The 11624-nt window shown below is 52.3% G+C and overlaps 6 protein-coding genes across 6 annotated transcripts; 4 read left to right on the plus strand and 2 right to left on the minus strand.

Moving 5' to 3' along the window:
* Nucleotides 1–319: 319 nt before the first annotated feature.
* Nucleotides 320–724, plus strand: NCS54_01509300 (Hypothetical protein; the record flags this gene model as incomplete). The annotated part of the gene is made up of 2 exons (XM_053160203.1): nucleotides 320–484; nucleotides 533–724. The coding sequence occupies 2 exons, from the start codon at nucleotides 320–322 to the stop codon at nucleotides 722–724; spliced, it is 357 nt and encodes a 118-aa protein (XP_053016178.1).
* Nucleotides 725–815: 91 nt separating this feature from the next.
* NCS54_01509400 (Hypothetical protein) lies at nucleotides 816–2009 on the plus strand (the record flags this gene model as incomplete). Its single annotated transcript, XM_053160204.1, has 2 exons — nucleotides 816–1679; nucleotides 1737–2009. 2 exons carry the CDS (start codon nucleotides 816–818, stop codon nucleotides 2007–2009), a joined length of 1137 nt encoding a protein of 378 aa, XP_053016179.1.
* Nucleotides 2010–4582: 2573 nt separating this feature from the next.
* Nucleotides 4583–6311, plus strand: NCS54_01509500 (Zn(2)-C6 fungal-type domain-containing protein; the record flags this gene model as incomplete). Its single annotated transcript, XM_053160205.1, has 4 exons — nucleotides 4583–4629; nucleotides 4686–5483; nucleotides 5545–5605; nucleotides 5661–6311. Exons 1-4 carry the CDS (start codon nucleotides 4589–4591, stop codon nucleotides 6309–6311), a joined length of 1551 nt encoding a protein of 516 aa, XP_053016180.1. The 5' UTR covers nucleotides 4583–4588.
* A 179-nt stretch (nucleotides 6312–6490) lies between these two features.
* NCS54_01509600 (Hypothetical protein) lies at nucleotides 6491–7846 on the minus strand (the record flags this gene model as incomplete). Its single annotated transcript, XM_053160206.1, has 1 exon — nucleotides 6491–7846. One exon carries the CDS (start codon nucleotides 7844–7846, stop codon nucleotides 6491–6493), a length of 1356 nt encoding a protein of 451 aa, XP_053016181.1.
* A 1261-nt stretch (nucleotides 7847–9107) lies between these two features.
* NCS54_01509700 (Hypothetical protein) lies at nucleotides 9108–9603 on the minus strand (the record flags this gene model as incomplete). Its single annotated transcript, XM_053160207.1, has 3 exons — nucleotides 9108–9332; nucleotides 9390–9464; nucleotides 9514–9603. 3 exons carry the CDS (start codon nucleotides 9601–9603, stop codon nucleotides 9108–9110), a joined length of 390 nt encoding a protein of 129 aa, XP_053016182.1.
* Nucleotides 9604–10680: 1077 nt separating this feature from the next.
* On the plus strand, nucleotides 10681–11624 carry NCS54_01509800 (Hypothetical protein; the record flags this gene model as incomplete). The annotated part of the gene is made up of 4 exons (XM_053160208.1): nucleotides 10681–10748; nucleotides 10774–10999; nucleotides 11056–11188; nucleotides 11230–11624. 4 exons carry the CDS (start codon nucleotides 10681–10683, stop codon nucleotides 11622–11624), a joined length of 822 nt encoding a protein of 273 aa, XP_053016183.1.

Raw genomic sequence — 11624 nt, forward strand, 5'->3', positions numbered from 1 at the left:
CCCCAAAACCAGGAAACACAGCTGGCTTGCCTAGTTGCATCATTAGTGCCGGGGACTGGCGTCCGAGGATCGGAATGTCGCTATCGCTACAGCGTGCTTCGCCAGCTCGGTATCACGCGAGCATGCTGTCCGGCCCGGAACATTCTTGAGCTTGCTCAGGGGGAAGATGGCCATACAAATAAGCGACGACGGTCGGGCCGGTGATAGTCCCATGTGCTCAAAAGACCCTCCCTACACCCGTGCTCACCGTCAGACACCGGCCCCAGCCCAGCCACTTCTCAGTCTCTCCCCTATACCGACAGATCTCTGTAGCACAACCATGAAGACACTGAACCTGGTTGGCGCGTCGATTGACGATCTCCAGGCCGCCCTTTCATCAGGTAGCTTAACGAGCGTCGAGCTGGTTGCGCTGTACCTCCGCCGCGTGGCTCGCTACGACTGCCACGGACTGGCTCTCAACTCAATTGCTATTCTCAGCCAACATGTTTTTGAGGAAGCCGCAGCATCCGACGACCGTTGAACGAATGAACAGCCCGTTGGTCGCCTTGAAGGTATCCCATATACCGTCAAGGACAGCTACAAGGTCAAAGGCATGACGGTCGCCAGCGGATCCCCGGCATTCAAGGACCTCATCGCCAACGAAGATGCCTTTTCTGTCTCCACTATTAGAGCCCTTAACTGGAGGCGATTTCTGGAGACATCAGCCATTCATCAAACTGGCTGAACCATGGGCCCCGCTAGGTCCAACTGCAGAACTGTTCCAAAGCATTTCAGAGGACGTCCCACCGAAAGACCGACGCATCGCGGTCCCTAGTATGTACATCGGCGGGCCTGCGCCGCATGGCGCTATGCCAGTCTTCACGAGTGACGACGTCATACAATTATGGCAACATGCACAAAGGGAGTTGGAGGCCTTAGGCGCCAAGATTGTCGTTGTTCCCGACTTCCCCGCTGTCACGGGATATGAGAACCCGTCTTCGCTTCCAGAGGGGTCCGCACGCCTGCCAGATGACTGGAACTGGTATGAGAGGGGTCCCATGGTCGCTCATGGATGGGAGAGCTTCCTGCGCGATAATGCAGACCCCAAACTTACCAGCCTGTCTTGTGTCGACGAATTCAACATCTTCCCGCATTCCATGCAAACGCCAGTCGAGCTGAAGCATGTTCTAGCGTCAAATTCGATTCATTGGGGCAAGCTTTCAGCTATACCTGTGAGACGGCCATGTTTGAGACTAAATCTAGAGACCGCTGTCAATGCACTCAAGGCCATGCGCAAACAACTTGTGGATGATCATCTTGATAAGTACAAGTGCGACTTCTTCGTCTTCCCATGTCAGGGCGATGTGGCGGCCACAGACTCGGACATCGACCCAGACGCGGCCGCTCATGTATGGAAGAATGGGATTTGGTACAGCCATGGAAACAGAGCCTTTCGTCACCTGGGGATCCCGTCAGTGACGGTGCCGATGGGCATCATGATCAATAAACAGATGCCTGTCGGTCTGACTTTTGCAGGCCGGGCATACGACGACGCGGATCTCCTCAGATGGGCCAATGCCTTCGAGAAGCGTACTAGGCTGCGCATTGAGCCTCCTCACACAACAGCTCTGGACTCGGATGTGATCCAGCTGAAGGGCGCACCTGCAGCTCTGAGCAGACAAGCGAGACCGCGTCTCAATGTAGAAACGTGTGAGGCTTCTCCTAACGGAGCGGATAACCTCTTGGTTATGATCTAGGGAACGCTGGAGGTTGTTGAAGATGTTCTGGGCGCAGTCAGTCCCGTCGTAGAAGTAACGGTCAATGGCGAAGATATCCCATCAGAACAGATCCACATCGCCAGCCACTCTAATATGGCCAGTTTTGAGGTGACGGCTTCCATATCTCGACCGACGGCAAGAGAGGCGCGAGAACAGACAATGGAGCCGGTGGCGAGGGATAAGACCATGGTGGTTGTTCTGGCCAGAGCCGCCGTTGGTGGCAGGCCATCTGGGTTTCTGAGGCTTGTCTAGAGAGATCCCATGTAGTTAGCACACATCCAGTCAATCTTACAGGCTCCAGGCCCCTGTCACGTGGGGCCCACATCTCCTGATAGTCCAGTAGCGTATCCGACATTCTGTGATTCCAATCTTTCCACCGTCACCTACCAACCTTGCTGGAATCCAGGTACACTGAATACCTTGCGATGGTTCAACCGGCACGGTAACCTGATAGCGGTATCATGGCACACAATGATCTCTAATGCAAGATCAAAAAGGCATCAGTCCGTCCCCGCTTGCTCAAGATGTTACCGACTCAAGCAGAAGGTAGGTAGCCACGTCCTACCCTTGACACCCCCTGAAATCTTATTCATACATACCCCCGTAGTGCGATAGGGGTACTCCCAGATGTCGCCGATGCATAGCGGCTGGGGCGGAATGCATGGCGGTCAACAGACAGACTGCAGCTGAAGTACCACGCAGGTGGGTTGCATCTCTAGGCCCGTGTTAAACCAAGTCCTACGTTAACCTTGACCAGTCTGCTCCAACATCTGGAACAGCAGCTGGAAGAGCTCCAGCGGACCAAAAGCCTCCCCGCCGTGGCTAGTGTTGGCGCTGATGGTAACTGCTTACGTGCGGATCTTGACCAGAGTCATGCCAGGGCTCTGGAAATGGTTACCCTGTCCATTACAGCCAACATGACGCCGGACCTGTTTGACTCGGACGCCAAGATTCAACATCGCGCCAAACTCTTCTATCCCTCAGAGCGGCCGCCTCTGAAGATTCCGGTCCGCGGCCTTTATTTCCATGATCAAACAAGAAGCGCCGGCAGGGCATATGCCTCCCAGTTCTCTCATTTCAAGGCGACCAAGATCCCTATCCACGTGGCTCGGCGCCTATTCAAGAACTACAAGGATGAGATCCTCCCCAGATTCCCCTGCTTCATGGAGGAAGATCTCGATCACTGTTTCGAATCCTTCTATGGTCATGGTACTCTCGGTCAGCAACAAACTACCACGCCCAGTTTCATAGTCCCAATGATCCTGGCCATCAGCTCGCTCACCTCAAACAGTCACGATTTCCCAAAAGTCGCAGCGTTGAGTGAGTCGCTACACGCCGATGCTCTGGAGAACGCCCAGCTTCTTAAGAACTCCTCAGTTGCAAGCCTTCAGTGTCTCGTTCTCCTCATCCAACTGGGGCTTCTCCTCCCTCACACCGCCAACTGCTGGTTCATCACAGGCGAAGCGATGCGCATGGCAGTTGGTCTAGGGCTGCACCAGGAACCGGACCCGGCCATTATCCCTGATCCAGCCCATGCCGAATTACGAAGGAGGATCTTTTGGACGGTTCGACCTCATACCCAACTCATGCCCTCCTAAGTTGACCATGTGCAGATCTACCAACTCGACCGAATCGTCGGCATTGCTGCCGGATGTCCCGTAGCTCTGAGTGATGCACACATCAGTGTTCACCTCCCATACAACGGTGGTGACCCTCATACTACACCAGAATGGTTCGGTCTTCAGAGGTCGCATGACTTCCGCGAGGCACAGTTTCTAATTCATACCCGCATTCGCATCATCCAGTCCCAAATCCACGGTGTCCAGTTTTTCGATCAACCTTTTCCCAACCACTTCGAGGACTATGACGGCTGGGTTCAGTCAATGATGGATCTCATCAAGAGTCTTGTGAACCAAGGAGCAACTGATGGGCTAGCACGCTCGCGTCTGGAGTCCGCAGCCTACCAGTGCGAGGTACTGCTTCATAGACCCTGCTCAAGGAACATGGCCGTCTCTGCATCCTCTTTGATAGCCGCCGCAACCGCATCGATCCAGCTCATCACGTCACACATTGAAGCTGTTCGATCAGGCGGTTTCATCATGGCATTTGAGGTGGCCAATAGTGCTTTCCAGGCTGGCATGGTACTACTCTACGCTGTTCGCAACCACGCAGCAGAACTCGAGGGCACGCCGATTCTCGTGTCCGGCCACGAAGCGTTGGATGCTCTCATACAGCTTCTGGTAATCCTTATGTATCTGGCTTCGTTGCAGGCCGAGTCTGTTTGCTAACGCCGATAGCAGGACGCGCTATCGATTCGGTGGCCTGCCGTGACAGACACGGCACATTATATCCGAGAATTGGTCGATACATGCCGACGGAACCAAGTGGGCCAAGATGGCAGCGACTATGATATGAGCGTCCTTGAAGAGCTTGACTGCTTGGTGACCCAGCGCCGCGTGCACACCATACGCCATAGGAATATTCCGTTCCCCCCGCATGCCAAGCCTGGTCCCCAGTCAGACACGGCGAGTCAGACAAGCTGTGGGTTTCTGGATGACGATGACTGGTGGCATGCATTTATCAATGACGACGTGGAGATGGACGGGAGTCCTCCCACGCGCCCCGAAGCTCTGGTTGATTTCGCCTTACCTGAAGCCCGAGTGACCCCTCCCGAACCCCAAAGTCCTAACATGTCAGCTTCAACTCCGGTTGCAGAGCTTGATAAAATTTTGGGCGCGTTGCCATCCTGCAGCTTCTGCCGCGACCGCCGCATAAAATGCCACCAGCAGCTGCCTGCATGTAGGGAATGCCTTCGTGTATCGCGAGAATGCATGATTTTTGACCCAGTCCAGGGGAGGAATGTATCTATGAGGTGTGTGCCCCAGATTGCCGAGTCATTGCTGAAAAGATATTGAGGTAATGATATAGGCGCATTGGGTTCCTCGTCGACAAGATCAAGCAGCTCTCTAAGGAGGCGCTTTCAGAGAGTCACCCAGAAAACCCCAAACAAGCACTTCTGGATCCAACGGTTCTCGTTCCTTTGAATAAAGGGAAACTGGAAACAACATCGGCAGTTCTCTCCAAGCATACCTCCACCCTTTTCTTTGGCCGCTGGACCTCCCCGGGCTGTCTTCGAAGCTTCCTGCGTCAAAAGGAAGCATATGTACTGCCGAAAGATATTCATCGAGCCAACTACTTCTCTACGTACCTTCTTGAAGGGTCAGGCTCTCTCCCCGTCGCGCCTCCACCCATGTCCACGGCAATCAGCCTGTTCCAGCTCTTTGCCCGGTCTGCAAACGTATTCTACCCGATCCTGCAACCAGCCAAGCTGGACGAAATATTGGCACAGTGTTACGCTAATAATGACCGCTATGTTAAGCCTCATACCCGAGAATTCTTCTTTCTCGTTCTCGCCGTGTCCTCGCGTATTGGCCAAGTCGGCCAAGCAAACCCGTCCACGCAAGCGGAGGGCTACTTCCGCAGTGCCATCTCCGAAATGAGCACAACATGCAATCACGCATCACGGGCCGAGAATATTGCTCTCCTGCAGAGGACTCTTTTGATCTGCCTGTATCTACTTCTCAGTCCAGGGTCAGGCGATGTGTGGCGGCACCTCGGATTTGCTATTCGTCACTTCTTCGACCTGGCGCACCGGCCGTCCATGGAAGAGGATGAGTTCCACGATATTCTATGCACCCTAACGAGGACACTATACTGCCTAGAGAGGTAAGGACGCCTATCACTCCGGTTTCGAATAGAGCCAGCAGGGTTAATATTTCCGGCGTAGTCAGCTATCCATCGCATTTGGGCGGCCAAGTTTGCTAAACATTGGCGATGCTCTTCGACAGGTGAGTAGTGGACAGTGCCCGGGGACATGGCTTTTGTCTGACAGTCTCATCGCAGGAATTGGCCAACAGGGCAACGGATAATCTAGAGGAACAGATTTCCATATTTTCGTATCTGATATCTCTGCATATGTTACAAATACACAGCGCTCTCCTCCAGCACGACTCACAATCAGTAAAGGAGGCCACTTCCATATGTCGAAGCACCGCAGAGGAGGCACGCGAGTACTGCCGAGCTCTCGACGAGTGGCTCGTCCGCTGGAAGGAATTTGTCGAGACCGTTCCGGACAACGACGACGACGGCGTATCTAGGTCCGAACTCTCCGCCTGGGGCCAGTTCCATTACCACATTGCTATCTTTCGCGCCTCTCTCCTCTGGCCGACGTCAGAGGGCAGAACGATGATGCTGTGCCGCGCCGTGGCCGACACAGGCCTTGAACTCTTCCGACATCAGCGGCTCTTCGCACGGTTGTACTCCGGAGGGCGGAATGGGAGGCTGCCACCCTTGGTGTTCCCCCTGAGCTGGACAATGGGTCATGCTGTTCTCGGACTGGGGCTCTCCGCTATTTCTGGTGGTTTAAGTTATGGGGACGAAGCGGAGAGAACATCTTCGCTGAGCCGGTGTTCGGTACTACTCGCGGTTCTGGAGGCAGACACGGACTATCTCTTAGCTGGTCTGAGTCGGATCTTTGATAAGTTGCGAGAATGATTATCGCTGATACAACATCCTATACTTGTTTTTAATATGTGATTAGGCAGAATACAATGTTCTACAGTGCCAAATTCGTTTTATTATATACAACAAACATTTATAGCTCAGCCGATGTTTTTCATAGATGATAGTGTACATTGCTATCTATACTATGTCTCCTTGCCCTTGGCCAACAATTACTTGTTTATAGCTTCAGACTGGGCTTCAGACTTTGCTTCAGCCTTTCTCTCAATTGCAAATCGTCGCTTCCTTGCTTCATGTAGAGGGTACACACAAAGGCATGAAGCGAAAAGAATTGTAAGCCCATTCCACAACTGCGCACCCAAAAAGGGACGGCTATGAGTATCTATCGCCAAAGCAATGGGAGTCCCGATCAGAGCACCGAAGCCTGCTGCGCCGTACACTATTCCCATTTGAGTACCAATGACGGCTAAAGACGGGCTGAGATATGGAATGATGAACGCTGGCAATGTAGTCACAGCGCCAGAAAAGAATCCGTAGAGAACGAGAAAAGCAGCAAATCCGCCGAGGTTATGGACAGCGATCCAGCAGAGTGGCAGGGTTCCAGCCACCACTGAGTTGAACAACAGAATAGTTTCGGCGGAAAGGAGCTTCTGATCCACCATCGTTGCAGGTATAATCCTTTCAAGGGCTTGGGTGGCATTCGGGACAACCAGCATATAATACGCAAGGTCCTCAGGTACGGGATGATCGAGTCCCACCAGGCCGAATGTAGGCGTAAGGATATAAGGTACGAGGAAGCCTAGCCACATAAAGAAAGAGGCCAAGACAAAGACAGTGAAAGCCCGGTCCTTGATGATAGATTTGTCGAACAGCTGCCTTGTTGGCTTTTTGACAGCCTGAACGCTCGGTTTGATGATAACGACGGCGACGCTGAGGGTGAAGAGAGCGATGAATCCCATTGTTCGGCAAGCCCAGGCAAAACCACCAGTATTGAGCAAGCCACGGACAACGACAGGATAGATGACACCACCAAAAGACCCACCAGCAGTCGCACAGCCAAGGGCGAGACCACGGTGAGAGGTGAAGTACAGAGGAATCATGGCAACGCTGGGGATGTACAAGAGTCCCATACATATGCCCCCGAGCACTCCCCATGTCAACATGACTTGGTAGTATTGTGTCGCCAGACTCAACATCATGAGAGCAAAAACAAGCATCAGAGACGAAGCGATTAGGATGGGGTAGAAATGTCCTTGATCAAACAAGGGGCCCGAAACGACGCCGATGATGAGAATCAAGGACAGTTGAAGTGTTCCAATCCAGGATATCGAGGAAGAGGAATGCTGTCGAAGAAGAGTGGTCTCGTAGTATGTCTGGAATACGCCAAAGCTGTTTGCAAGGCCAAAGTTGTTGAAATTGATGAGAAAGGAGCCCAGGACCTGGAGCCAAGCGACAAGTCCGCCATCTGAAGGTGGCTGGCTTGAAGCGGTGAGGTTCCAATAACGAAAGATTCCTCTGCCTTTCTCAGGTTGCTGCTCGGATGGCATATCGCCTCGTTGGGATGCCATGGTAAATGAAGGATGTTGGTGCCTGTCTTGTTGATAATTCGATGACTGTTACGATTCACAAGGCCCAGAGGCAAGACTATATAAGCGACTATGCAATTGACCTTCCTTGACAATACGCAATTACTGTCTCACTCTCAAGCTCCTTAGTAGGGTTCAACAGTACTAGGATACGTTTTGAATAGCCATTTTTGGCTAAGTGTCAGCCTAGTAGCAGTAGGTTGGATGCTCCTGGCTCACCAGATTCCGAAGAGTCATCCAATCAGAGTATGAATTTGATGAGATGGTGTCGATCATCCGGCTCACTGGGTACAGTTTTGAATTGCCGAAAGCGGAGAAAGACATCCACGGCAGAAGCAAGTGGTTGGGCTCGGTGCTTGAGACTCCATTTTTGATGGACACGATCAGCAAGTTTCTTTGCCGCAAGACCCCCGATCCCATGAGTGCCCAAAGACCTTCAAGGTAGTAACCAGGGGGCTATAGACCAATTAAAGCCGTCAAGAGATGCAGTACATGACCCTCACCTCACTCCCGCGTTCCTTCGGGGCAAGGATTGACATCATAGGGTCCCAGCAACCAGCCCGACTTCATCCACTGACTGTCAAACAAGTAGCACAAGCGTGAAGTACGGCTTCGAAATTCTTGGACACTCATAGGATTGGTCTTGACTTGGTGATTCTACCAGCCCTTAGAAGTTAGAACACAGGCAGATTGAAGCAGGGAATCACGTTCGAACCAGGCTTTGGCGATGGAAGCCATAACGAAGGTCCGTCTTCTAAATATTAAAATAGAAAGCCGTGTCTACCTTGGTCTAGACCAAATTCGTGTTTGTGCCGCATTCTTCCTATTTCAAACCCATGGCCATCCGCGACAACCGAGTTCATTATTCCACGAATGCGAGTAAGATCAGCTTTGTTGATTTGTAAATAGAACCAGGCTATTTGAAGGGGGTATATCGAGAATAGGGCAAGGTTAGCAGACTCTTGACCTTGGAGTACCCTCTCTGCGAATCTGCATATATCCACAGCCAAGAACTTGTTGGCAAAAGGGTCGACTGAGTTGAGTTCTGGGCCAGTGTTTTCGTTTTCAATGAGAGTGACGCCCAGGAATTCGCAAGGCTGGGCAAGGCACAACAGCATAGCATAGGCCAGAGCGAGGGCCACACAATCCATAGGATCGTCTGGCGGGGATTGGCCGCCTTTATCGTGATCAGCACAAGGCATACATTTCCATGGCACTGTCTGGAGCCAAGCGTGGAATCGGTTTATGACAGACTGTACGTGCTGGCGTAAGAATCCAGTCGCGAAAGAGTTTCGGCACGGACGCTGGCGAAGCTGGTCGTAATCGTAAACGATTCCAGGGTTTGGGCAAAGATATCGCAAAGTAGGTCTATCCTCTCGGGTGCCTCGCCCTCTGTGACACATTGGGTGCTCTCCCATTGTGGCTGGTCGAGGAAGCAATGGCGGCGTCGATGTCCGGCAGAGAGAATCTTTGTCAGGTCAATACCTTTCTTTGGACTGGTACTTTCATAGAACGGGGCTCTTACTGCAAAGTACCGTGCGAAACACAATACTTGTCTCTCGTCAGGGTTTCGCCAAGCTTTGGGTCCTCGGAATTGCAGCTGGAGGTGTCAAAAAGAGCATTGCAAGATAATACGAGAGAGGACTTACCAGCTTGCCAGCTCCTTCATAATGCATGAGCCATACACTTGGCTGTGAGAAGACCATATTCTCAAATACACAAAGACATAGAACACTCATGATGGTTCCCAGCCCAGCCCCCGAGTTGCCAGTTGTACTGATATCATTTCGAAGCCGTTTCAAGGCTTGCGCGTATAGGTGGAATCCTTGAGTGCAAGCTTGACTATCTCGATTCGCCTTGCCAAAATACGTCGATACTACGGCTTGCACGCATAGCCGATGTAGTTCGGAGTCATGGCATGCTAGCAATCTTGGAAGTGCTCCTACTGGCACCAGTGCATTGTAGCGAGGAACCACTGGTGAGAGCTTAGATAAGGTGTAGGGAAGGAAGAAAGTGCTTCTTTGGGGTGAAAGAGTTAGAATCTGTGATCTGGGAGTAGCATCGTAGTTGGCAGTAGTTCCGATGGAAACCGGTCGCGTATCAGATGTCAGATTTAATGCAGGCCCTGAGCCGCTGCTCTGAGAGAAGCGATCGTTCTCATCAACAAATTTCAGCCGGCCATGGTACCCAGAACAAGGAAGTCCCGCATTCTTACAGCGCTGGCAATGAGGCTGCTGTTCATCTAATGTCTCGTATCAGCGTCATGTCTGCTCAACTACCGAGTTACCGAACTAACCGCACTTGACTTTGCGCTCAGCACAGGTCCCGCATCTTCTGATACGTCTTCCGTGACGAACCATGTGGCAATTTTCAAAGCGTAGGTGCCCTGGCGCTAATAAAGTGCCACAGCCCCAAAAGGGGCAAGCATATGATGTCAGAATTCTAGTTGGATAACTCGACTGAGCCTTGCCCTGTGCTAGTTCCGTGGCCTCTTGGTGGGTGACCGGCCACCCGGCACGTCTGCAAGGGACGTCATTTTCCAGGTTGGTAAAACCCAGACTTCAATATGATGATCGCTCTGGGCTGGACGCTCAGTAGTGTTGTCAAGCTACGCTGCTTTCTTTCTCCTTCTTTTTTTCCAATCATCACACAATCGCCGAACGTAATAGCTGACAAGCGAGACGGGAGAAACAAGGCAATATGAGTTTTGAACTCGTGATATCCTTTACGCGGCCGTTGCTCCGCCCGCCCATTGTACCTCCTACTTATCCCGAACAAGTGTCGACAACTTTGCACAAAGGCACACAGTCGCAGCCATGGCGATCCTCGACACGCATTTTCAATGGAACCGATGGCCGCGACGAGTCTACTGCGTGGCCGCCAAGTAAGTTTAGAGACGATCCCGCAAGCATTCCCAGCGATGAAGCATACAATATCCCATACGATGTGGTGAACTGCCAACCAGGAAGTGCAGAAGCTTTTAAGCTGTATGCCGACCAGATAAAGGATCTGAAGACCTCAAAGGTGCCGCCTCCTAGACTGGTTGCGAAGCGCTACGTTCCGACCGAGAAAGCAAACAGTTGTGGACAGGGTGTAACACTGCTCACTTTAACAGGCATGGGAGTACCCAAGGAGGCAAGTCGCACGGTTCTCAATGTCGCTCCAGCGGCAAGTAACTGACCGTCAAGCAGATGTTTGAACCCATACTCGAAGACCTACTTCCTCAACTACGAAGCTCCGGTGTCAAGGTAGAAGAGATCTGGGCCGCGGATATGCCTCTAAGTGGCGAGACAGCCAAAGCCAACCTGATCGGCTACTTCTACGGTGCGTCCGTCTTTGTCTAACATCCGCTTTCAACATTGAAGCTAAATGCTGCACGGCCAACGAGAAAGATATTACTCGAGACCTTCTCCTTTTCATCACGGCCTACCTCCCAATATGCCCCGGCGGGGACCTGCCAACTCATCTACGACCTCGCAGACCGACATCCCAACCCCGTCAACCCACGCGGCCGAATCTCCACGTTGTCGCACACAGCCTCGGTGCTCAAGCTGCCATGCTTGCATGTGTCCATGCCCCGACCGTGTTCGGAAGCCTCACAGTAATTGACCCTGCTATGATTCCTGCTGGCAAGACCAACGACACCATGGCCAAACTTCCCAAAGAAGCTCTCTGCTGCGGCCTGCCCGAGCGGTTTGCCGACCGCGCCTCCGTGATAAAGGAGCTCCGCAAAAACAAGCGGACCAGGAATTGGGACTAG

The sequence above is a fragment of the Fusarium falciforme genome, chromosome 14, assembly GCF_026873545.1.
Source record: "Fusarium falciforme chromosome 14, complete sequence".
Taxonomy (NCBI): domain Eukaryota; kingdom Fungi; phylum Ascomycota; class Sordariomycetes; order Hypocreales; family Nectriaceae; genus Fusarium; species Fusarium falciforme.